The sequence below is a fragment of the Marmota monax genome, unplaced genomic scaffold (genome assembly GCF_021218885.2).
Source record: "Marmota monax isolate L192 unplaced genomic scaffold, Marmota_monax_Labrador192_F-V1.1 WCK01_AAM20220418_F8-fsc00064, whole genome shotgun sequence".
In the NCBI taxonomy this organism is placed as follows: domain Eukaryota; kingdom Metazoa; phylum Chordata; class Mammalia; order Rodentia; family Sciuridae; genus Marmota; species Marmota monax.
Genome location: NW_026694542.1, coordinates 10,950,987 through 10,976,534, shown reverse-complemented (window position 1 = coordinate 10,976,534; position 25,548 = coordinate 10,950,987). Strand labels below are relative to the sequence as shown.

Sequence of the window (25,548 nt, the reverse complement as noted above, 5' to 3'; positions counted from 1 at the left end):
TGGTTGCTTGCCTAGCCTCTGAATCTTTTGATGCCTCAGCTCCTTGATGTTGTCCTTTGAAGGAGAGAAAGGCCCACTAGATTAATTCCGTAGTTTTCCCGCTAGTTTAGACGTACGCAACCCGGGTCGAACGAACTACAATTTCCAGAAGACACTGCGGCGGGAGCCTGTCTCTTGCTGCATTCTCATTGGTTAGTATCTGGTATCCCCAGCCAATAGAAAACGAGTTCCTTCATAGGTGCCAAAATGGCGTTGCCTAAGATCTAGAACTCGATTGTATGGTAGGCTTAAATTTGGGGTGGTAGTGGATGAAATGGAAGTGGGGAATTATAATTTCAGGAGAAGATGGGGAAAAGAGGGCTGTCAGGATTTGGGGTGGTATGGCTGAGGGACACAGCGAGAGCTAAGGGCGTAATGAGACAACCGGAGCTGGGTTAACCCCTTCCTGCCCTCTGTTAGTTTTTGTATCAGCCCCTTTGACACTCTCTTTTTTATTTTTCCATATTTTTTTTACTGGTGCATTATAGTTATACATAACGTGACACCTTCTTTTAGTGCCCCAGTTAAAGGGAGGATGTTCAGGAGGGGAGATCTTGACGGGATTTCTCTTTATTTTCCGTCCGGTTCTTATGCCTTGCTTTATTTTCCCGAATCTCCTTTCTGTTTAACTCTACCTTCCCTGTTCTTGCCCTCAGCACCTCATCCCTTCTCTCTTTCCATTTCTTTTACCTCAAAGCTGGCGACTGTCGGCCTCGCCTCCTCAGAGTGAAGTCATGAAGGTGGTGAACCTGAAGCAAGCCATTTTGCAAGCCTGGAAGGAGCGATGGAGTGACTACCAATGGGCAATCAACATGAAGAAATTCTTTCCCAAAGGAGCCACCTGGGACATTCTCAACCTGGCAGGTCTCAAGTAAAGCGGGAAGGATGGATGGGAGGAATAAACCCCCAAAAGCAACCACTCAGTCTTACTTTGTTATTTCCCTTGCAGAAGCACTTTTGGAGCAGGCCATGATTGGACCTTCCCCTAATCCTCTCATCCTGTCTTATCTGAAGTATGCCATTAGTTCCCAGGTAAACTGCCCCCATCCCCCAAAGAGTGAGGGTTTTAGAGGTAAAACACTTGGAATGCAGTTGTCAGTTTACACATTTTAAGTGAATTTGAATAGAGCACTTTCTGAACTGCACTTTTCTTGCAAACATAATAACTCATTTATCTTGATGAATATTACATTCAGTTTACCAATAAGTGTTTACCAATGCTGCCAGGCATGGTGGCACAAGACTGTAATCCCAGCTGCTCAGGAGGCTGAGGAAGGAGGATCTGGAGTTCAAGGTGAACCTCAACAATGTAGCCAGACCCTAAGCAACTTAGGACCCTGTCTCAAAGTAAAAAGAGCTGGGAATGTAGCTCAGTGGTTCAATCCTAGTACCCCACACCCCGGAAAAAAAAAAAGTGTTTGCAAATGCTTTAAAAAAAAAGTGTTTGCAAATGCTTATATTTGCCAGACAGTGCTAACTCCTGGGGACATAACTATAAACGAGCTGATCTCAGTACATAAGGGATGTAGTGGGTAATAACAGATGTTTAATCAATCACAGGATATATTTATGATAAAGAGTATAGGTACTATGAGAGTACACAGAAGGGGTACCAATTTCAGTCTGAGCAATCAGGGAAGGCTTTCTGGAAGAAGTGATGTTTAAGCCATGTTAAACTATTCAGGCTTAAGATCTGAATGTTTTGTAAGAACCAGGCAGATTGATGAAAGTGTATAAAGCAAAGAGAAAAATGTGTGCAAGGTCTGGGAGGCAGAAATCACATGTTGTTGTTTTTTTTTTTTTAAATATTTTTTTAGTTGTAGATGGACACAGTATCTTTATTTATTTATATTTATGTGTTGCTGAGTTTTGAACCTAGCGCCTCATGCATGCAAGACAAGTGACCTACCACTGAGCTATAACCCCAGTCCCCTCATGGTATTTTTAAGAACTGAAAATAATTTGTTATGGCCAGGGCAGCATTTTTGCTTTCAGGACTCCTTTGTTTTCTGCCGCAGTCTGGCTGGGCACAATGCCGCAGTCTGGCTGGGCACAAATGCCGCAGTCTGGCTGGGCACACAATCACGAGCCACCACACAGCTTGTAGATTCAAACAGCAACTCTTTATTCCCGAACTCACACCAGCCGTCTACAATCACGTTCTGGGGAAATCCACGTTCTCTGCCCAAATCCACGTTCTCTGGGCTTCTATCTCCAAAATATATTGTCTGAATCCCGTGAGAACTCAAGGGGAACTCAGGCAGGATACGCCCTATTCCCAGCAGGAATAATCTTAAACCTTAAACCTGGAACCTAAACCGGGAACGCCCTAAACATGATTATCTTAAAACCGGGAACACCCTAATCTGCCTTGGTCCTTGAGCAAGGTCACCTACATTCAATGTCACTGCAACATGTCAGCAACATGGGGTACGCTGGCAAGGAAATTGTCATACCTACTTGGCTAATGGCTCCCAGCAGTTTTCTTAAAAATTATTATTATTATTTAAATTTTTGTTTTAGTTATAGATGGACACAATATCTTTGTTTCTTTATTTTTATGTGGTGCTGAGGTTTGAATCCAGTGCCTCACATGAGCAATGCAAGTGCTCTGCTATTGAGCTACAACCCCTGCTCTCTTAAAAATTATGACTCTCACAAACCTTTTGTTTATGTGCATCATATCTATTCATATTATCTGATAAATATTTCTTATGTTTCTCAGTTTTTAATTTATGAATTCACTTAAAAGTAAAAAAAAATTTACATATTTTCCCCCATTACATATTAACATAAATAACATTATGGTGAATAATAACCATATTTTTCAAAACAAAAAATATTAGTAAGGAAAAGGCACTGTTGCCACATGGAGGCACGCCTGGAATTCCAGCGACTCTTAGAAGGCTTAGGTAGGAAGATTGCAAGTTTGGGCCAGCCTCAGTTATTTAGCAAGACCCTATCTCAATAAAAAATACAAAGTTCTGGGAATATAGCTCAGTGGTAGAACACCCCTGGGTATAATCCCCAGTACTATCGGAAAAAAAGAAAAGAAAGAAAAATAAAATGGCATTGTTTTACTTTTTTGCAAATGTAATGTCTAGGTTAAATAGACATGTGAATTCTCAAAACTGCTTCTGAATTCAATTTTTTTTTTTTTTTGTGGTACTGCAGATTAAACACAGGGACACTTTACCACTGGCTGCGTCCCCAGCCATTTTTATTTTTTATATTATTTTGAGATAGGAGCTCGCTAAGTTCCTAAGGCTGGCCTAGAATTTGCCATTCTCCTGCCTTAGTTTCTTGAGTTGCTAAGATTATAGGTGTGTGCCATAATACCTGGATCTACATTCAATTGTCATAATAGGCTATTTTGCTTAAAGCATATGAAGAAAATCTGATTTTACACATTAGATGTTTAATTTGAAAAGAAAAAATATTAATAAGTTTAAAGATAACTGAGGAGGCTGGGGTTGTGGCTCAGCAGTGGAGTGCTCACCTAGCATGTGCAAGGCACTGGGTTTGATCCTCAGTACCACATAAAAATAAATAAAGGTGTTGTGTCCAAATACAACTAAAAAATTTTTACAAATTAAATATATAAATATATATATATATATATATATATATATATATATATATATATTATATATTTAAAAAATAAATAAAGATAACTGGATGTTTTTCTTTGATACTGTACTAAAATTTGACAGGTAATCTGAAGCCCTATCAAAGAAGATTTTACATGCTATTAACATTAGAATCCATTGATCTCTCTCTCTTGCACTTCAAATAGATCTTTTATCCAGGTATGATTTTTGCAAATCACAGATTTGTCATTTGGAAAATATTCATGACTGATTCATATAGATACTCCAATATTGACACATTTAATTAGTGGTAGAGTGCTTGCCTGGCATGCATGAGGCACTGGGTTTGATCCTCAGCACCACATAGAAACAAAATAAATGTATTGTGTCCATCTACAGCTAAAAATATAATAATATAAAATAAATTTTAAAAAAAAGGTCTGGGGGGCTGGGGATATAGCTCAGTTGGTAGAGTGCTTGCCTCATATGCACAAGGCCCTGGGTTCAATCCCCAGCACCATGGGGGGAAAAAAAGAGGCAGGGCTCGGGATGTGACTCAATGGTTGAGTACTCCTGAGTTCAATCTGTGGTACTAAAAAAAAAAAAAAAAAAAAAGCTAAGGGAGGAGCTGGGGGAGGAAGAGCTGTTGGCTAGCATCAATCCCAAGTACTGCAAAGGAAAAAAAGAAAAGAGAAGGCAAGGGAAAGGAAGATGGATAAACAAGGAAGTTGATCAGAACAGATCCAGTGGGTTTAACAGCATGAGTTAGTTGATGACTTTAACGAGAAGGTTCACAGAGTGGTCAGAACAGAAGTGATTGGAGTGAGTTGAAGAGCACACGGAAGAGGGTGGGTAGAGACAGTGAGTAGCTAAGTGGAAATGTGGGGTCTGCGGGAAGCTCTTTCAAAAGTAGACGAATCTTGAGATGTGTAAACAGTGATGAGAAAGGCAAGAAGGAGAAAGAGGCTGAAGAGAGTAAGAAATAAATATACATGAAAGACCTTCATGACCTGTCAAGTGCTATGCAAAATCAGTAATTCGTTCTTCAGAGTCAAGAGGCTCTTTGGTCCAGTGTTGTGCCTGGAGAGGGCACTTAGGAGTAGTTGGGGTGTTGAATATGAAGAAGAGCAGAGAGGATTAGAGAGCAGCTGCAAGGTCAGGCTGGGCGAGCCACGTGTCCAGCTGGCCATGCCACTGTCCTCCAGCCTCGGGGGTTTGTGGTGGTTCAGAGCTAGCATGTTGATGGAATTAATGAGACTGGAATAGGTTAAGTCCTGCTGTGTGAAAGTTTACCACGTGGAAAGTGTTTTCAGGTCTCTGGAGCAGTGTTTTATTAATATACTTAACAAAAATTTGATGAACCTACAGAATTCACAATTTGAAGACCATAAATTAATTTTGTCTAACAACATTCCTCAAAACATGCAGAATTAGGAGTTTCTTTCCTTGTAGTGTGGGGTCTCTTTTACTGGGAACAGCCAGCTCCACCTAGAGGTTGGTATCCAACAAAGTTCAGTTCTTTACCAAGCTCTTGCTATGGGGACATCAGATGTAAATAAACAAACACTAGCCTGGAAGGTTATGCTCATTCTGCCCAGGCAGGCTCCCAGCTTCCTGATCACTGTCAGACACTAGCTTTGGCTTCACAGTATGTCCTGCTGATGGTATTTCTGAACACTGATTGTATTTAAGCCCTCTCTGTGTTTTGCTCCTGTTCAAGAATTCTAGTTAAAGATGTCTGAACAGAGAGCAGTCTGTTTAGGTGATGGATCATTTTTATATGTGGAGGGAAAATGCATACTCAGGTCATTGAAGCTGATGTAGCTTTCTTCTCAAATCTTTGGAGGCTTCTTCTCCTTAAGCGGAGACAGACAACCCAGGAGGTGGGTGATTATTCTGGTAGTTTCTATCATTGCATTCTGCTTTTTAATTTTTAATTTTTATTTTTATATTTTTGTGCTAGGGATTGCACTTAACCACTGAGCCAAATCCCCTGTTTTTTTTTATTTTGAGATGAACTTGTTCCAGGGCTAACCTGGAACTTGTGATCCTCCTACCTCAGCCTTCTGAGTCACATGGGTTATAGGTATGCATACCAGATTATAATTATTTTTTAAACATTTGACAACTTGAGAGATTTTATGTATGTTCTAAATTTATTCAGTATAAATTCTTTATCTCAGGCTGGGGTTGTGGCTCAGTGGCAGAGCACTTGCCTAGCATGTGTGAGGCTCTGGGTTTAATTCTTAGCACCATGTGTCAATAAATAAATTAAAGGTCCATTGACAACTGAAAAAATATATTAAAAAATTTCCATCTCAATTTTTTTGAGCTGGAGATTGAACCCATGGCTTTGTGTATACTAGGTAAGCATTCAATAAATGAATTATACCCCTAGCCCCAAGGATAAATTATTTCTTCTGAACTGGGTATCCTCCATCTTATGGTGACGAATAGGTTTTACTTTTTTTTTTTTTAATTTTTAAATTTGTTTTAATTAGTTATACATGACAGTAGAATACACTTATATACTTCGATATATCATACATAGATGGGATATAATTTCTCATTTTTCTGAGTATACATATTGTAGAATCACATTGGTCATACAGTCACATACATATATAAAGTAATAATGTCGGTTTCATTCTACTATCTTCCTTATGCTCACATCTCCTACCTTCCCCTGAATAGGTTTTACTAACAAATTTATTTTAAGATAAATTTTTTTTCAGAATGTAGCTAATTAATTAATAGAATTCAGCTTTTTTTTTGAAAATATTTTTTAAGGGGCTGGGGACGAGGCTCAAGCAGTAGCACGCTCACCTGGCATTCGTGCAGCCTGGGTTTGATCCTCAGCACCACATACTAACAAAGATGTTGTGTCCGCCAAAAACTAAAATAAATAAATAAATAAATGTTAAAAAAAAAAAAAAAGAAAATATTTTTTAATTGTAAATGGATATTTTATTTAATTTATTTATTTACATGTGGTGCTGAGGTTCGAACCCAGGGCCTCACACATGCCAGGCAAGTGCTCTACCACTGAGCCACAACTCCAGTCTCTAGAATTCAACTTTTTTTTTTTTTTAGCTGTAGTTGGACACAATATCTTTATTTTACTTATTTATTTTTATGTGGTGCTGAGGATGGAACCCAGGGCCTCACACATGTTAGGCGAGTGCTCTACCACTAAGCCACAATCCCAGCCCTAAAATTCAACTATTTAAAGTAATGAAAACTTTGTTAGGAGCAGGCCCGGTGCTAGGTGCTGGAGAAACAGATATAAATTCAATACTCTTCCCAGGTCCTCAGGGAACTTTCTGTTCATGTAGAATTTCCCAAAATGTATTTTGGAAATACTAGGTAAATGAGACCCTTTGGTCAAAAAAATCTGAACAATTTTGCTTGTTTTATCTCCAGCCATCTTAGAAATTCTCATTGTATATGAATATATTATAGTTCTGAGAAGTCCTACAATAAAGAAAGCTCTATGTAAGCTGGCTGTGGTGGTGCACACCTGTAATCCTAGCAACGCAGAGGGCTGAGGCCAATTTTGGCAATTTAGACCCTGTCTCAAAAGTGGTAGGGCTATAGCTCAGTGGAATAGCATTTGCCTAGCATGTACAAGGCTCAGTACTACAAAAAGAAAAGGAAAGAAAAAAGAAAACTATGTATATATGTTTAATCAAGGATTCCCAAATTTATATTACCCAGAAGCTATGTATTAGCCGTGCGTGATGGTGTATGCCTGTAGTCCCAGCAGCTTGGGAGGCTGAGACAGAAGTATTGTGAGTTTAAAGCCAGCCTCAGCAACTGATTGAGGCACTAAACAACTCAGTGAGACCCTGTCTCTAAATAAAAATATAAAAAAGGGCTGGGGATGAGGCTCAATGGTTAAGCACCCCTGGGTTCAATCCCTATTACCAAAAAAAAAAAAAAAAGAGCCCTGTGTTTGTGTAATATTTGGGTTTTTTTTGGGGGAGGGATCAAACTCCAGGCCTGTGCATTATAGGCATGTAATCCTGAGCCGCTGGGATTATAGGCATACCCCACTTCACCCAGCCAAAGATACATTTTAATTTATTCTATAAATATCAAGATTGTAGTAGTCAACTAGGCATAGTGGTGCATGCCTGTAATCTCAAAGGTTTGGGAGGCTGAGGCATAAGGATCACAAGTTCAAAGCTAGCTTCATTAACTTAGCAAGGACCTAAGCAACTCAGTGAGACCCTGTCTCAAATTTAAATAGATAATTAAATAAACAAATAAAGGATGGGGATGTGACTCAGTGGTTAAGTGCTCCTGGGTTCAATCCCTGGTACTAAAACAAAAAAACAGATTGAGGTAATCATTGAATAAGAGTGTCCTTATCTTCAAGGAGCTCCTTGATTGTGGGGGCAGCATGTGTAATGATGGTTGTAAGGGAATTACTTGGAACATAGAGGAAAAATTTCAACTTTGGAAGCTCACTCCATATTTCAAAGTGAAGGTAGCCCTTGTTCATCATAGATGTTTGTTTCTGTTTAGTTTCTGCCCAAATAAGATTACTCTTTCCTTTTTCCCTTCTTCCTCTCTCTTTCCCGCTCCTCCTCCTCTTTTTTTATTAGTGGTGCTGGAGATTGAACCTAGGGCCTCATTTATGCTAGGCAAGCATTCTACCACTGAGCTGTACCCTCAACCAAGATCACATTTTTTTTTCCCAGTACCAGGGATTGAATCCAGAGTCTCTACCACTGAGCTTTGCTCTCAGCCCTTTTTATTTTATTTTGAGACAAGGTCTCACTAAGTTGCTGAAGCTAGCCTCAAACTTGATGTCTTTCTGCCTAAGCCTCCTAGGTCACTAGGGGTACAGGTATGCACCACCACGCCCAGCTCAAATTACTCTTCATGATAGAAGTTATAGGAATAGGGCTGGGGGAGTTGTAGCCCAGTGGTAGAATGTATGCTTAGTATACACCAGGTTCTGAATTCAATTCCCAGCACCCCAAAAAATAAAAAAAAGAAGTTATAGGAATAAAATAATATAGCCTTCACTTTTGCTGGTTCTTTTCCTTTTTCTTTTTTTTTTTTTTTTTTTTTGTGTGTGGTGCTAGGGATCAAACCCAGGGCCTTGTGCATGCAAGGCAAGCACTCTACCAACTGAGCTGTATCCCTAGCCCTTGCTGGTTCTTTTACTCACTGGTAGTCAGTTAAACCTTGCTTATATGGACAAGTAGCATGTGAACATGAAATATAGCACCTTTGGGTACCCCCAAACTTATCTCTTTTTTGTAGCAGGGATTAAACTCAGGGGCATTCAACCACCAAGCCACATCCCCAGCCCTTTTTTATATTTTACTAGAGACAAGGTCTTGCTGAGTTGCTCAGGGCCTCAACAAGTTGCTGAAGCTATGTTCAATTTTGGAATCCACCTGCCTCAGCCTCTTGAGTCACTGGGATTACAGGCATGCGCCACCACACCTGGCCCTAAACTCATCTCAATGGGCTTATGTTGATGGTATCATTTGCAATGAGTCTGATAGAAGTAGAAATAGGGCAATGTATGGCATTATTATATATTGTTTAATGGGTTGAGGAGGCCTCTTGAAGGGGTCAGAGTCTCAGAGCTGCAGCAACATTAAGCATCATTGTTCCTTTTGAGTAGGAGACTAGTAATCTGAATATTTTCTTTCTTCTTTCCCTCTAGATGGTGTCCTACTCTTCTGTTCTCACAGCTATCAGTAAGGTATGAACATAACCACTCACCAGCCAGGTAGGATACAGGGACCAGAGAGCTATGATAGTGCCAGCAAGGCCCACCTCTTATGACTTGTGAAGCTGGATGCTGCCCTTACCATCAGGAAAGGAGGTCCTGGGAAGTGGGGGCTAGCAAGTAGAAGCCATCTATCTATCTATTTATTTATTTATTGTGGTGCTGGGAATCGAGCCTAGGGCCTTGTCCATGCTAGACAAGCACTCAACTGAGCTATATCCCCAGCTCTAGAAGCCAATTTTTAATATGAGAAGGCTGTTGAATCTGAAACCTGAGATTGGAGGAAAGAAAAGCAGGAGTCCTACTTGTGCCACCTGTTCTATGTGTGAGATCCAGGGGTTGGCTGGGGCATCCTTGAACCTCTCTGTTGTTTTTTTTCCACAGTTTGATGACTTTTCCCGAGACCTGTGTATTCAGGCTTTGCTGGATATCATGGACATGTTTTGTGACCGACTGAGGTAAGGGCTGGGTGACGAGATTCTCACCCAGCATTCTCTCAAGGTATAGGAGAAGCTCCTAGCATATAGTATGAGATCAACTCTGTGGATTCCCACATTTTTTCTACCCAACTGCCCATCCCCATATTTTCTATTTATTCCCTTAAGTCGAAATGCCTCTTTACTTGGAATAGCTCATTTGAAATCTTGTCTGGTGGAAGGCAGCCGAGTTCGGTGTCTTCCCTAGGACTTTGCTAGCTTTCCAGCTCTCTTCCCTAGTAGGGGAGTGCCAGAGTTCTCTGGGGAACATTGGTGTGGGTCAGATTTCAGCCTCTGGATCAGAGACAGACTTCACATCCTTTCCTGGTAGCTGTCACGGCAAAGCAGAGGAGTGCATTGGGCTGTGCCGAGCCCTTCTCAGCGCCCTCCACTGGCTGCTGCGCTGCACCGCGGCCTCTGCAGAGCGGCTCCAGGAAGGAGTGGAGGCCGGCACTCCAGCCACTGGGGAGAAGCAGCTTGCCATGTGCCTGCAGCGCCTGGAGAATACCCTCAGCAGCACCAAGAATCGGGCCCTGCTGCACATCGCCAAACTAGAGGAGGCCTGTATGTCCCCTGATTACCTGTGCCACTATTCTTGTAGCTGTTCCTTTTAATTGAGAGGGGAGAGGCAGGATGCCATCCCACTTCTTTCCAGGAGAATCTGAAACCATCCCACTTCCTTTTTTCTCTCCCTGTAAGCTTTGCATACATCCCAGGGACTTGGGCAGGGTGGCACCCGAGCCAATCAACCAACAGGTATTTACTGAGCATTGTCGTCTGCCCAGCACTGTGCCAGGTGCTGGGGGAGGGGGGAGGGGGGCTCCCAAAGGAGCATGTGGCAGGGTCTCTGCCCTCAACAAGCTTACACACTAGTGGGAAGCAAGACTAGTACATCATATGTGCAAAGAAAATTAGAGGACAAGACAACTATACCATCTGTTCTTGTGTGTTTCCATATTACTCATCTTCTGGAAGCAAATAACTCTTGAATTTGAGTATGACCTGAAATGTCCCTTTAAACTCGGTGCCTATCAGGCCTGTGTACCATCCATCTCTTCACTCGAGTTCAGATGCTAAAATGTTGGAACTTTCCAGAGCCTGAGAACAGGAAGATCTGTGGGAGGGAAGCCTTCCATCATCCCTGAGGGGTCTTGAGGCCATAGTCTTGCTTAGACTGTGGTGACTCAGGACCACCTAAGGAGCTTTTGTCTTCTGATAAGTGTTAGAGTGGGTGACACCCAGTGTCCTGGGTTGGAGAGCTTAGTTTATTTATTACTTCTCTAAATATGTTTTATTGTCTGGGAATGCAAAGTCCAGAAAGAGAATCTGTGTCAAAATAGGCTATGTTGACAGTTTCTTGCCTACTTTGAACATGTGATAAATGTTTATTGCTGGAAAGTGAATGAATATTTATTTTTAATGGATCTCAGGTCTTGTCTTCTTCCCCCCCCGCCCCATGCTACATGATAGTCAGTGGGCTGGTTGGTGCCAGTATTCATCATTGGACCCTCTGGAATTGTAACTAGGATAAATGACTTATAACTAAGTGATAAATATGCAGTGTAGGCATTTAGGAGAGAGATGGGTGGGTTAGACCAGTTGGGCAGGTTATTAAGGGAACAGAGCCATGAAGGATGTATAACTGAGGCATTTCAGAAGGGGGGAGCCCTGATCATCCAGCCCAGATGAAGGGTGGGTAGTGTGTAGGATCCCAGCTTGCCCAGAGTGGAGTGATGGCCACTACAAGGCTGGCCTTTTGAATTGGCTGCTTCTGACCCAATTTGTGGTCACTTCCGTCTTTGTGCTGCTGAATTCTAGCCTCCCTCACTTCTCTCTCTCACTGCCTACATGTGCCTGCCAGTCAGTGAAGTCAGTTGTGTAGCCCCTGGAAGTCAGGCCCTCGGGAATGGCTTTAAGGGGCTCTGGCCTTTGATGCTCACTCCCTTCTAGTGCATGCTGCCCTCATGGCCCAGACCTCTGTGTCGTCCTCAGGGGAAGCCTCCCTGTGCGGTTTCCTGGGCCCAGGGAGTGCCACGATTGAGGAGATTGGGGCCAGGCTCTGCTTCTCCTTTGTTTCCCATCATGGCTCTGCATTTCTTTCTCTCTGCCAGCCTCCTGGACTGCCATTGAGCATTCGCTCTTGAAGCTTGGGGAGATCCTGGCCAATCTCAGCAACCCCCAGCTCCGGAGCCAGGCTGAACAGTGTGGCACACTCATCAGGAGGTACCCAGCTTCCAGGGTGAAGGTGGTGAAGGGAGAGAGAGGAAATGCCCTGGGGTGTCAAGGGAAGATGTGGTACCTACTCTGTCCTCTCGCTCTTACCTTCAGTCCCCAACACTGCCCTGTGTCTGTTCTCTTCAGCATCCCCACCATGCTATCTGTGCACTCAGAGCAGCTGCACAAGACTGGCTTTCCCACTGTGCACGCAGTGGTCTTGCTCGAGGGCACCATGAACCTGACCGGTGAGACGCAGCCCCTGGTGGAGCAGCTGATGATGGTGAAGCGCATGCAGGTGGGAGGGGCCGAGTGGCTCTCCTTTCCCTAAGAGGGGCTGGCCATTTGGGGAAGGAGGGAGGAGTCTTCTGGTACTTCTTGGGAGGAATAGGTTTTCTTTTGGTCCCTGATACTAAGTGGATGCTCTGATACTAAGTGGATGACAGTCCTGTCATTTAACATTAGGTTCCTAGTCCTAATGTTGACCCAACCTGGTCCCCAGAGCCTGCAGAAGGATGAAGGGGAACAGGGCACTCTCTTATACTCCACCCTTGGATCTTCCTATAGCATATCCCCACCCCGCTTTTTGTCCTGGAGATCTGGAAAGCCTGCTTTGTGGGGCTTATTGAGTCTCCTGAGGGCACGGAGGAGCTCAAGTGGACGGCTTTCACCTACCTCAAGGTACCTGGGACATGCGAGCAACAGAGAGCCCGTCTAGGGATAGTTCTTAGGAGAAGCAGTGAAATGCTGGACATGTGCCTTCTGCTGGCATCAGACCCTGCCTGCTAAGTCCCCAGCACAAGTTCCAATTGATTATTTCCTCTGAAAGTCTTTTTAGCCCACTTGACAGGCCTCTGTTGTTTCTTGCCACGAGGTGCTGTTTAGTTTGTCATTGGTCATGTTGGTGCAGGGCAGCTGAGGGAGTCAGAGAAAGTGGTCCTGGTCCCCCTTGAAGCTTGGGTTCCACTTTTGCAAATGACATTTTTTTGTTGAATCAGCATAAGTGAGAGGTCACCAGGTCTTTTTAGGTGAGGGGAATCAGGTGCTTGGGTGCCCATGGACTTTAAGATTGGTCTTTAATAAGAATGCTTTCATTTCCAGGGCAGTAATGTTCCTGTTACTGTGTCCAGGGCAGGGAATGGGGGGGGCCTTCAGTGGCGGGTGAAAGAGAAAAGAAATTGAAATTCCTGTTTTTTCTCCTACCTCACTCCCTAGATTCCACAGGTTTTGGTGAAGTTGAAGAAATACTGTCATGGGGACAAGGTGAGTTGGAGAAATGAGATGGCAGGATGGGAGCAGCTAAGGGTATTTCTTCCCTTGAGAAACAAGGGCAAGAAGAGGTCCCTCAGACCCTGGCTGAGCAGCAGAGTGTGTGTGCCGGGGGGCGGGGGGGGGGGGAGGCTAGAATTCCATGGATGTGCTTGAGCACCTGGGAGCATCCTTGGATGCACTCCTGGGCTTCTGATAGGACACATCTCAGTTTGGACCCTCCACAGGCAAGGTTGCCCATGATGGTTGGGCAAGAGTGGACACGTGGGAGCAGTGATGCCTCCAACATTTCCCCACCCAGCTGTTGGGGCATAGTGGTGGGTGCAGCCTATTTGAGGCTCCTGTACCCAGCATGTTATCCTTGTGAGTCTACACCATAGGCTTCAGGAGGCATGGAGGACCCAAAATCCAGGGGAAGTTGCTGACTCTTTGCAGGACTTCACTGAGGATGTCAACTGTGCTTTTGAGTTCCTGCTGAAGCTCACACCCTTGCTGGACAAAGCTGACCAGCGCTGCAAGTATGAACTCCCCTACTTACCTCTATGCTACTAGAAGATGTCTGGGCCCTTCCCCTGCTCTCTATGTCAGAAGAATTTCAAGGGATCCTGTCTCTTTGTTGATAACACAATGTTGTCAAGTATCCACAGTCATTCTGCCTGCCTTCGGGCACTCCAAATTGTCTTCATCCTGAAGGAGGGAGGAGACAGGGCAGGAACCCATTGTTCCCATTCCTCAAAAGCCCTAGCTCTGTGCCCACTTCCCTCATCCTGTTTTCCCTCACAGCTGTGACTGTACAAACTTCCTCCTCCAAGAATGTAACAAGCAGGGCCTTCTGTCTGAAGCTAATTTCGCCAACCTTGTAGCCAAGCGGTAAGTGCAAGTCCATTTGGGCTGCCTCAAGAGCCCCGTGACATCCCTCTGTCATGTCAGACTGGCTGCTGGTACCTTTCCCTCTTCTGTTTGAACTCTGGGTTGTAAGTGACTGGCACCATACCTTGTAACACAGGAAACCAGGGGGGAAAGAAGATGCTGACTTCAGACCGGAGTTTTACACTATTCTTTGCTGTTCTTTAACTCACCCTCTTTTGTGACCAAAGAAAAAAATTCAAATTTTCAAAACAAATCTTAAATTAACTTTCAAAATAAATGTAATGACTCATGACAAATTGAAGTGATTCCAGTATCGAACACCTTTTCATAAACTTCATCCCAACACCAAAGTTTTTTTTTTCCCCTTTTGGTGGTGCTGAAAAGAGAACCTAGGACCTTGTGCATACAAGGCAAACACTGTACCACTGAGCTACATCCCAGCCCCCCAGAATTTCTGTATGCTTCCCACCACCTCTGTGCCTCTGCTTCTGGGGTTGGACTAGGGAGTAGGGAGCGTTTGAAAAATTTCTCTTGGTTCCTGTCCCCTTCTCTTGCCAACTGGTCATGGCCATAGCTCAGCAGATCGGGAACATGCACCCCAGCAAAAGTCATCAGAAAATGCCAACATCCAGCCTAATCCCGGGCTCATCCTCCGTGCAGAGCCTACTGTCACAAACATTCTCAAGGTGAGTGCATCCTTTCCTTGCCACCAGGATCTTCCCTTTCTTTTTTTTTTGTACCAGGGATTGAACTCAGAGGCACTTGACCACCGAGCCACATCCCCAGCCCTACTTTTGTATTTTATTTAGAGACAGCTTCTCACTGAGTTGCTTAGTGCCTCACTTTTGCTGAGGCTGGCTTTGAACTCACGATCCTCCTGCCTCAGCCTCCTGAGCTGCTGGGATTACAGGCGTGTGCCACTGTGCCCAGCAGTCTTCCCTTTCTTCCTTCTGGTTTTCCTCTATGTCCAGATAAATAAACAGGGCTCATAGATCTCTCTCATCTGGATTCCAGTCTTAGTTACTTTAGAAGCAGAGAAAGGGGGAAGGCAAGGGCAGCTACCACTATAAGCTTCATGTGTAGGTGTTTCAGAGATGCCATCTCACAAGGACACAGTAGCCAGGTGTAGTGGTGCAGGCCTGGGATCCCAGTGACTTGGGAGGCTGAGGCAGTAGGATTGCAAGTTCAAGGCCAGTCTCAGCAACTTAGTAGGACCCACTCAAAATAAAAAAATAGAAGGAAATGAGAAAGTAGCTCATTGGTAAAACAACTCTGGGTTCAATCTCTAGAACTGTGGGGGGGGAAAGGACACAATAGCCAAGCTTCCTATCCCCACTACCATCATGACAGTATGGTTGAGAGGGGTGGATTATAGAGCAGTGTTTAGATTTTGGGAATGGTTTCCAGGTTGGAGGCAGAACGACAGATTAAATTGCAGAGGTGGTATGCTAGCTGCTAGAGACGTGAAGAGAGGAAATATGCCTGGCTGTGTCTGGGTGGGGTGGGGATCTTCAATGTTCTTCAGGACTTGACTTCCTGTCCTGTCCCCAGACGATGGATGCAGACCATTCCAAGTCCCCAGAGGGGCTGCTGGGGGTCCTGGGACACATGCTGTCTGGGAAGAGCCTGGACTTGTTGCTGGCTGCTGCTGCTGCCACTGGGAAGCTTAAATCGTTTGCCCGGAAATTCATCAAGTGAGAATGACTGAGCCCTTGACCTTGGAGGGGAGGACATTCTAAAGGGAGGAGGTGGCAGAGTAGGAGTTGGGCACCAGGGTCTGGGTCTACCTTGAGATGCACAGGCCAGGCCAGGGCAACCCAGCCAGAGGCCTTGACAGAGGAGCCAGTTCTCTTGACTCGAAGAAGTCTTTTCCTTTCCCAGTTATTAATAAGGAACTTCATATTTCTGTTGCCTTTTTTAATTTTCCTGGAACTTGACATATAGAACATTGTTCCATCAATGAGCTATTTTCTAGGCCTAAAAACTCTTTTAATAATAGAAAAAAAAATTTTTCCTGGTATAATGATGTTCATTTTAAGCTTAGCCTGTAGTTTATATTCTAGTGACTGCCCCTCCGAGCCCTGCAGCCCTCAGTTCCTGGCTGTTGCTTAACTCTTACCCTGTCCATTTCTTCCACAGTTTGAATGAATTCACCACCCATGGCAGTGGAGAGAGCAGTAAGTCAACTTTGCAAGACCTCAGTGGCAGTAGGGAGGGTGCAGAGAGAGGGGCTGCCTTTGCTTCTTCTGGGGCAGCTGGGTTTCCTCCTCTGAGCCATGACTGACTAAAGCTTTGGGAGCCTTGAGTGAAGGAGATGCTGGGAATGGGATCTTCTAATGCCATCCTTTTGCTTTTCTCCCACCTGCTCCCTTTGTGATTTGTTTGTGTATTGGAGGATACACAAGGATTCCAAGGAAGGGATGATGTTCTAATTGAGACTCAAGAAAAGGATTCTGAGCCTCAGAGCTTTGAAGGAACCATATGGTCCCTGACCTTCCTTAAGACAAATCCTGGGCTAGTGATGTGGCTCAGTGGGAGAGTGTGTGCCTAGCATGTACAAGACCCTAGGTTTGGTCCCTAGCTCCACTAAAAAAAAAAAAAAAAAGCAACAACAAAAAGACAAATTCTGTTCTCATGATCCAGACGCAGGCCTTGGGTCTTCACCCTGGGCTGAGGGGCTGGCCTTCTTCTCCCTTCCACAGCCAAAACAGCCTCAGTCCGTGCCTTGCTCTTTGATATCTCCTTCCTCATGTTGTGCCATGTGGCCCAGACCTATGGCTCAGAGGTGAGTGAAAGACTACAGGTGGGGTTAGGGAATGACAAGTAGGCAGGGCAAAGATGAACCAACCAATCAATATCTTCCCCTCACCCCGTAAGTCTTCCAAGCCATTATTTTGGGGGTTTTGTTTTTTTGTTTGCCATTGGTCAGAATTTTTATTCTGATTCAACTAATTGACGCTATAGCTTCTTTAACATTATTTTTGTTAAAACATGGAAAATACACTTGTATTTTCTTGGGAAAATTCTTTGGACTCTTAGGGCCTTAATTTATGTGTGAGGTAGAAGTGTTATTCTGGATTACATTGCATTTTCTTTTTAAAATTTTTATTGGTGCATTATAATTATTCATTGTTAAGTGGGATTCATTGTTATGTATTTGTACATACACACAGCATAACAATATAATTGGTCAATTTGTTCCTCACCAAGCCAGTTGGTGTTGCTGGACTCAGAAATCAGGTGCCTACCCCTGGGGGAAGTCAATAGATGCCCCTAGTCATACCTCACATACTTTAGTGCCACAGCCACACCATCCACTAGGTGGCAGCATAGGCCCTGTCTGCATCCCTTGAGACCAGTTTGCCCCTAGTTCTTCAGGCTGGGAAGGAAATAGCAGGGGGCAGGAAACAGAAATTAAATCCCAGGCTCACCCTCCTCACTTAACTAGGGTCTCTCCTTTCACTCTTGCCCAGGTGATTCTGTCAGAGTCAAGCACAGGAGCAGAGGTACCCTTCTTTGAGACCTGGATGCAGACCTGCATGCCAGAGGAGGGCAAGATCCTGAACCCTGACCACCCCTGCTTCCGGCCTGACTCCACCAAAGTGGAATCCTTGGTGGCCCTGCTCAACAACTCCTCAGAGATGAAGCTGGTGTTAGTGGTTTGGGTGCCTGCTCTAAGGGCAGTGGTGGGATAGAGCCAAGACCCTTTATTCTAAGCCCTTCCTTACTCCCCTGTGGTGATTTTTCTCTTACTGCCAACTCTTTGTAGGCAGATGAAGTGGCACGAAGCTTGTCTGAGCATTTCGGCTGCCATCTTGGAAATCCTCAATGCCTGGGAGAATGGAGTGCTAGCCTTCGAGTCCATCCAGGTAGCCCCATCTTTCTAGCAGTTTTTCTTTTCCCTGAGACCCAGAGTCAGACATTGATAGCTTGTTTTGTTTCCTAAGAACAAGAAGATCTTTAATCCGGAGTTCATGTTTTGCCATCAGTCTTCCCTAGAATGGTAGTCTTAGCCACTTCCTCACTCAGGTAGCTCTGGGAAAGTCAGACTTGTGGTAGAAAGAGGTGTGGATTGTGGCCTAAGACTATACCTGCTGCACTCAGCTGCCCACTGAGGCTGGGGAAATGATGGCAGGGCAGGGGAGAGAGCGATTCCAGTCACCCTTTTCCCCTCCTCTTAGAAAATCACTGATAATATCAAGGGAAAGGTATGCAGTCTGGCCGTGTGTGCTGTGGCTTGGCTGGTGGCCCATGTCCGGATGCTGGGGCTGGACGAGCGTGAGAAGTCACTGCAGATGATCCGCCAGCTGGCAGGGCCACTGTATAGTGAGAACACCCTGCAGTTCTACAATGAGAGGTCAGTAAACTGTCCCTGCCCTTCTCATACCCTGCAGGTATGTCGTGATAAGTCAGCACCTCCAGTAACGGACATCCTTCTCTCACCATCCCAAACATGACACTCATTCCTGCCCTCACTGGCTTCCATTCTCACTCAGGTCCTTCCATCCAAGTACTAGCCAGCCTGGCCCCGTTTAGCTTCAGAGATCAGGAACATTCAGGGTAGCATGGCTGTAGACTTGCTCACATTCTGCTTCCCTCCCCCACCCCCGCGCCCCCCCAATTCTTTTTTTTTTTTTTAAGTCAATGATATTTTTTTAAAAATATTTTTTAGTCATTGATGGACCTTTATTTAATTTATTTATTTGTATGTGGTGCTGAGAATTGAACCCAGGGCCTCACATGTGCCAGGCAAGCACTCTACCTCTGAGCAGCCACTCCAGCCCCTCCCCCCCCAATTCTTATTCAAACATTTATTTAGCTGGCTCAGCAAACATTGAATGTGTATTTCTATGCCAGGAGTGTTTTAATCCAGCATCTCTGTGTACCAGAAATGGAGACCCCAAACAGCTACGATTCAGATCCTCAAAGGGCTCAAGTTCTAGAGAACTAACTGAGCAGAAAAGCAAAGGGCTTATCTGGCTGTGTCGCTCTCGAGGAACTATGAGCCATCTGTGGATTTGACAGCCTTCCCCGACCGATCTTTGTGACATTTATTTCATGTCCTGGCTCTTGCATGACCTCTCTGGTGACCTCTGCTGTGTTGAACTCAGTGATTCTAGTTCATGTAGTCACCAATAAGTTGTTTAGTTGGCTTTTTTTTTTTTTTTTAACTGTGACAAGAAGCACATGACAGGAAATTTAATTTTAACCAAGTTTAAGACTACAGTTCAGGGCTGGGGCTGGGGCTCAGTGGCAGAGCACTTTCTTCACACATGTGAGGCACTATGTTCGATTCTCAGAACCACATAAAAATAAGTAGACAAAATAAAGACATTCTGTTCATGTGTAACTAAAAAAGTATTTTTTAAAAAAGTACAGTTCAGTAGTGTTAACTCTGTGCACATTATTGTGCAACAGATTCCAGAACATTTTTTATCTTGCAAATCTGAAACTCTGTACACTAAACAACAACTTCCCTCCCCCAGTTCCTGCAGCCACCATTCTACTTTCTGTCTATGAATTTGATGACTTTAGATACCTCATATCTGGAGTTAGGCAATATTTGCCCTTTCGCAACTAACTTATTTCACGAAGCATAAGTTCCTCAAAATTCATCCATGTTGTAGCATATGACAGGATCTCCTTCCTTTTTAAGGATGAGTAATATCCTATTGTACGTGATATACTGCATCTTGGTCACCCATTTATCCCTCTGTGGACACTTGGGTTGCTTCCGTTTCTTGCGGCTGTGAATGTGTGTTGAGTGACAATTCACAAGACAGCTGTAGAGGATATTTTAGGAGATATAGCTGAAGTGAGGTTCCAGGGGCTCTGTGAAGTCACACCTGCTTTCCTTTGCTCCTTTCTTTTTTCCTTTCTTCCCTCATTTTCCTTCAACAAGTCATGTAATATTTGCTGTGCCGTCACCCATCCTAAGCACCTTAAGACCTTTTGGGTAAAGAACAGGGAGAATCTGTGGCTCCGTTGTATGGGTGAAAAAAGTGGCTCTGAAAGCTGAAAGTGATAGAACCTTCCCGGAGCCACACAGCGTTCTCAGAACAGTCAGTGCTCAGACCCCGGTCTGTACCTACAGCTCAAGTTTCTCATGACAGGATTTTAGATAGACGTATGTACTTGCCCAGCTATCCAGGGCCGGGAAGATTCCTGTGGGGCAGGCGTTGGGCCCTCTCCTGGAAGTGACAGTTTACTTTGGGAAGAGGCCAAGGCTGGGTGGGGACCCCCCCACCAAGCACTCAGCCCAGGGGGAAGTGATTGTATTTATTTATTCCAGAGAGTTGGCAAGATCCAGACCTGGGGGATGGGGACTTTTGAAGAGGGAGAAGGCAGAGAAAATATAAATATATTGCTAGATCCATCTATAGATCCAGCTCTTGCCTGGTACCTTTACTAGGCTTTGTGCCCAGCAGGTGAAAGCCCAGCCAGTTCCATGGCTATGGGGTTGTCTCTTCCACTAGCACAGAGTGGCATTAATTCCCTCAACCCAAGTCTGGCCTGCATATTCTTCCCTGGCCCCTGCAGAATGGTGATTATGAACTCAATCCTGGAGCACATGTGTGCAGATGTGCTACAGCAGACAGCCACTCAGATCAAGTTCCCATCCACGGGGGTGGACACAATGCCCTACTGGAACCTGCTGCCCCCCAAGCGGCCCATCAAGGAGGTGTTAACAGACATCTTTGCCAAGGTGCTGGAAAAGGGCTGGGTGGACAGCCGCTCCATCCACATCTTCGACACCCTGCTGCACATGGGAGGTGTTTACTGGTTCTGCAACAACCTGATTAAGGTACTTGGGCTGGGTGGGTGTGGGCTGGGGTAGGCAGGTGTCCTCAGCCTGAGACCAGCCTCCAGCCCGGCTGGCTAGGATTCTCTTAAAGATGCTGCTGTGAGCTGGGCAGCCTCCTGGGAATACTGAGTATGGGATGGGGGTGGGGGAATAAAGCACTCTGGCCCCCGTACCTGCCCAGAGAGCCCACAGGAGTGGTAGGGGTGTTGAGTGCCAGAGTCGGGCCTTCAGCTCCTCAGCAGCCCGGCTCACCTGCCCATCAGGAGCTGTTGAAGGAGACTCGGAAGGAGCACACGCTGCGGGCAGTGGAGCTGCTCTATTCCATCTTCTGTCTGGACATGCAGCAAGTGACCCTCGTCCTGCTGGGCCACATCCTGCCTGGCCTGCTCACCGACTCCTCCAAGTGGCACAGCCTCATGGATCCCCCCGGCACTGCACTGGCGAAGTAGGATTCTCTTCAGAGCCTGCCTGGCTCCCACACGTGGGCCTCCAGCCCCTGCCGCCCAAAGTTAGGCACCCCAACCTGTACCGCCTTGGGAGCTTGGCTGTGGGCATATCCTGTGAGGTGGGGCTTGATCAGTGTGGACACAGGTACCTTGTTCTGGTTCCCACTAACTGTACCTCCTTTTCCTGGAACCCTTTGCTAGACTAGCTGTATGGTGTGCCCTGAGTTCCTACTCCTCCCACAAGGGACAGGCATCCTCCCGCCAAAAGAAGAGACACCGGGAAGACATTGAGGTAGAGGCTTCTCTGCTCACTTATTAATGTCTCTATTCACCTTTTCTGAGTGTTTGCTGGTAAAAGAGGCCTCCTCGGGAAGTAGGGTCAGAAACATGGGCACTGCCCTCGCCTCAGCTGGTTGGACTTGGTCAGTCAAGATCTGGAGAGGTGGCTTGTGTGGACCCCCAGCTGCCCCTGGCCGAGGTCCTATCTGCTCACTGGGTCTGTGGAGGGGTGAGGCAAGGGATCAGCATTGCCAGCATGCAATTGTGGGCTCAGACTTGAGTTCCAGTCCTCTTTGCTGGTGGCTGGAATTTTGAGGACTGGGGGTAAGTGTTAGTGACTTTCCTGCTCTCCAGGATTACATCAGCCTCTTTCCCTTGGACGACATGCAGCCATCAAAGCTGATGCGACTGCTGAGCTCCAATGAGGACGACGCCAACATCCTCTCCAGTCCCAGTGAGTGTGTGGGAGGGCTGCATGGGCCCCTCTTTGCCTGGGCACTCACTCTTCCCTGGGGAAGCTGCTCCGCTTGATCCCTGCCATGGGCCTCAGCCCTGCACCTCAGCTACAGCCTTGGTCACCAGTCTGTGCTGGCTGGTCAGAGGGTGTGGCAGGGGCTTGTGTCATTTTGTTCCCTAGGGGATGCTCCCTTGCTTACCCCTAGAGATAAGGTCACTGTTCTCTGTCCCTAAAGAAGCTCTTCTGCAGGCTGGGGATATAGCTCAGTTGGTAGAGTGCTTGCCTCGAATGCACGAGGCCCTGGGTTCAATCCCAGCACTATAAATAAATAAATAAATAAATAAGGAGCTCTTCTGCCCAGGTCCTCCCAGCCCCACAGCTACCCCTCCCGAACCTCCTCAGCACAGGGTTAAGGAGTGACCCTGCATTAAGGGAGTTCACTACCTCGGCACAGCCTGTGCCATTGACTCACCAGCTGTGGCCTTCCTTCCTTCCCCCCGAAACATGCCCTGTGGCCTGGAGCAGGCCCAGGCTGAGACTTGAGGCTAATTCCCGCTCCTCCTGCCCTCTCCATCCTGCTTCCTTGGATGTCATTACCTTCTCACTGTCCTCCCCTCATTGCGAGGCTTCCTGCCAGAGGCGGCTTCGGCGGTATTTAATTTCTCCTATTTCCAGAGGTTGTAGAAGTTTCTTTGGGGCCTTTCAGAGACTAGGGAACCAACCACATGCTTGAAAGATGCTGGGTCTGCCACCTGTAAACCTGTGACCTATAGCTGGTTACTTTGCAAATCTGAGTCTCAGTTTTCCCATTTGTAAAGTGGGCGTTGAGAGCGTTAAGCCACGTACTCCATGAGAAGTGCCAAGGTTGGCCCTGGTGGTGCTTGTTAGTTCTTCTCACTCATCTCCTGTATGTGGGGCCCTACTGTGACTCTTGATCCAAAGATCTTCTCTTAACACAGCACACACCAAATACCTCCTGTGGGTGGACAGGTGAGGACTAGCCCTGGGAGAGTCAGTTTTTGAGTGCATTGCCCCCTCTGCCCTGTCCCACAGCTGACCGGTCCATGAACAGCTCCCTCTCAGCCTCTCAGCTCCACACAGTCAACATGAGGGACCCTCTGAACCGAGTCCTGGGTGAGTCTTCTCAACTGCGTCTGAATCTGGGGGCTGAGCTGGAAGGAGTCCCCTTTCCTCAGGGGAAGCCAGCAGGCCTTGTCGTGGAAGGGGTCCTCCTAGTACCCCCTCACTGCCCTCCACCGCATGTCCCCACCTCTCCCCTCCATCTCTCCTGTCTCCCCGGCTCCCATTTGCCCCCTTCTCCTCTCTGTTTTCCTCTTTGCTTTTTCTCTCTGATATCCCCATCCAGAGCACTTCCGGCACTTCTTTGTCTTCCTTTCCCAGTCCCGTCTTCCCCCTGAGTCTGACCTGTTCTCAGATCCTCCCATGAATTCTCTGTTCTCCCCCTCCGCACAGCCAACCTGTTTCTGCTCATTTCCTCCATCCTGGGCTCCCGCACCGCGGGCCCCCACACCCAGTTTGTGCAGTGGTTCATGGAGGAGTGCGTGGACTGCCTGGAGCAGGGCAGTCGGGGCAGCATCCTGCAGTTCATGCCCTTCACCACTGTGAGTACCACATCTAGATGAGGAGGGTGGCAAGCCTTAGGGGTAGCGGTTCACAGAAGGAAGGGACTCCTTCCTCCTGGGACATCACACCTGCCTGAACTACCCCAGTGAGCAGCCGTTTGTCCATCTTTCTTTGCAGGTTTCAGAACTGGTGAAGGTGTCAGCCATGTCCAGCCCCAAGGTGGTTCTGGCCATCACAGACCTCAGCCTTCCTCTGGGCCGCCAGGTGGCTGCCAAAGCCATTGCTGCTCTCTGAGGGACTTAGAGGAGCCACAGTGAGTGGCTAGGTTCCAGCCCAAGAGCGTTAGATGGGAACATTTGTTGCTCAAATCCACATGATATGAGAACCCTTTGTCAGTTTCCAGATTTTTGCTCTTCTCTGGACTTTCACAGTTTCTTTTGTGATTTCCTCTCCCTTATGCTAATGCCTGAAGAGCGTGAGCAGCCTGGATCTTCAGCCTTTGGTGTCCCCCACATTCCAGAAGTACACTTAGCCCTGAGGAACTTTACAGATTCGTATATGTATATAAATATATTTTTGTAGTAACTGAGGGAAAGCTCACTTGTAAATAAAAGTCCTTACGGGTCCTTTGTGCCTCTAGTACCTGTGTTGCCTGGATCAGGATGGGGACTTCTTCTTGCACTCTTCCTGCTGGGCTGTGGCCGGGAGGGGCTCAATCCTGTGGTGAGGAGGGAGGAGGAGAAGGAAGAGGTGCAGAGGCAGGCAGGACTCAGGTTCCCGCTTGTCCACTCAGGAGGACAGGGCAGGCCAGGGGATGAGAACAGCTGCTTTCCACAGACTCGACTGGGGTGGAAAGGAGAGGTACCGCCTTCCCTGCCCTGAGCCATACCCTGAGAAGGGAGCCTGGGCAGAAGGCCATAAGATGCTGGGGCAGGGTGTCCTGCTCTTCTCTCATGCCCCACCCAGTCTGATTGACCCATAATTTGATCTGTCCCCTCCAGAAAAAGAGCAGGGGAGATAAGGACAGGAACTCCTTAACCCTTTTTTGTTCACAAACCACTCTCCAAGCCTGAGGCAGAAGGCCCTGAGCCATCCTGCAGGGCTCTGACCCTGCCTAAGGACCAGGTGGGGAAGGGAATGGAGGTGACTGAGGAGCCACAGGTGGGAGGTCTTGAGGATGGTGGCTCCACTTGGCTTGGGGGACACTCCCAAACCAGGCAGGGACCCTTCAGTTACAGGTGTGCCTCACACACGTGGTAAGGAGGCGAGGACCCAGCTCTCCCTGGCCACATCCCAGCCCTGCCCTGGGACCTCTTCACCCGCAGGCTGAGCCAGGCAGGAAAGGGCCGATTGGACGAGTGCTCTGTGAGGAAGAGATAACCGGGCCTGGAATTTGAGTTCTCTTTTTTTAAAAATTTAATGTTTTTATTTATTTATTTACTTTTTGGTTGTAACTGGACATGATATCTTTATTTTATTTATTTATTTTTATGTGGTGCTGAGGATCGAACCCAGGGCCTCCCATGTGCTAGACGAGCGCTCTCCACTGAACCACAATCCCAGCCCCTGGAATTTGAGTTCTGATCCAAGTGGTCACCAAACACTCGGCTTCCTCATCTTCCATCTTTGTGGGCAACTCTGTATGGGCTCAAGTTTATGGCAGCTGGTAAAGCAGCCAGCTGTGCACATGTTCAGGACCCCTGGCTATAGCCCAGTCGGCCTGTGTCTGGCCCAAGCCCTCTCTCGCCTCCAGCACCCACAGTC

General features: G+C 46.4%; 1 protein-coding gene and 1 non-coding gene across 5 annotated transcripts; both read left to right on the top strand.

The window, feature by feature from the left end:
* Positions 1-205: 205 nt before the first annotated feature.
* Positions 206-24,410, top strand: Med24 (mediator complex subunit 24). Of its 4 annotated transcripts, none has more exons than XM_046420499.2 (27): positions 206-281; positions 737-899; positions 989-1,071; positions 9,319-9,357; positions 9,769-9,842; positions 10,192-10,424; positions 10,560-10,616; positions 11,972-12,083; positions 12,222-12,372; positions 12,642-12,755; positions 13,290-13,337; positions 13,779-13,861; positions 14,127-14,213; positions 14,788-14,899; positions 15,765-15,907; positions 16,353-16,390; positions 16,916-16,998; positions 17,687-17,865; positions 17,983-18,082; positions 18,395-18,570; positions 20,754-21,018; positions 21,282-21,463; positions 21,666-21,756; positions 22,098-22,197; positions 23,254-23,334; positions 23,674-23,822; positions 23,962-24,410. In XM_046420499.2, the coding sequence occupies exons 2-27, from the start codon at positions 839-841 to the stop codon at positions 24,076-24,078; spliced, it is 2,958 nt and encodes a 985-aa protein (XP_046276455.1). In that variant the 5' UTR covers positions 206-281; positions 737-838; the 3' UTR covers positions 24,079-24,410. The 4 variants fall into 4 exon arrangements, with proteins under 4 accessions (XP_046276455.1, XP_046276454.1, XP_046276452.1 ...); XM_046420498.2 differs by having other exon boundaries at positions 737-903; XM_046420496.2 differs by having other exon boundaries at positions 239-281; positions 696-903.
* Positions 16,618-16,721, top strand: LOC124076616 (small nucleolar RNA SNORD124). Its single transcript, XR_006846405.1, has one exon. It is a non-coding gene; the product is annotated as a small nucleolar RNA SNORD124 (small nucleolar RNA).
* Positions 24,411-25,548: the final 1,138 nt, after the last annotated feature.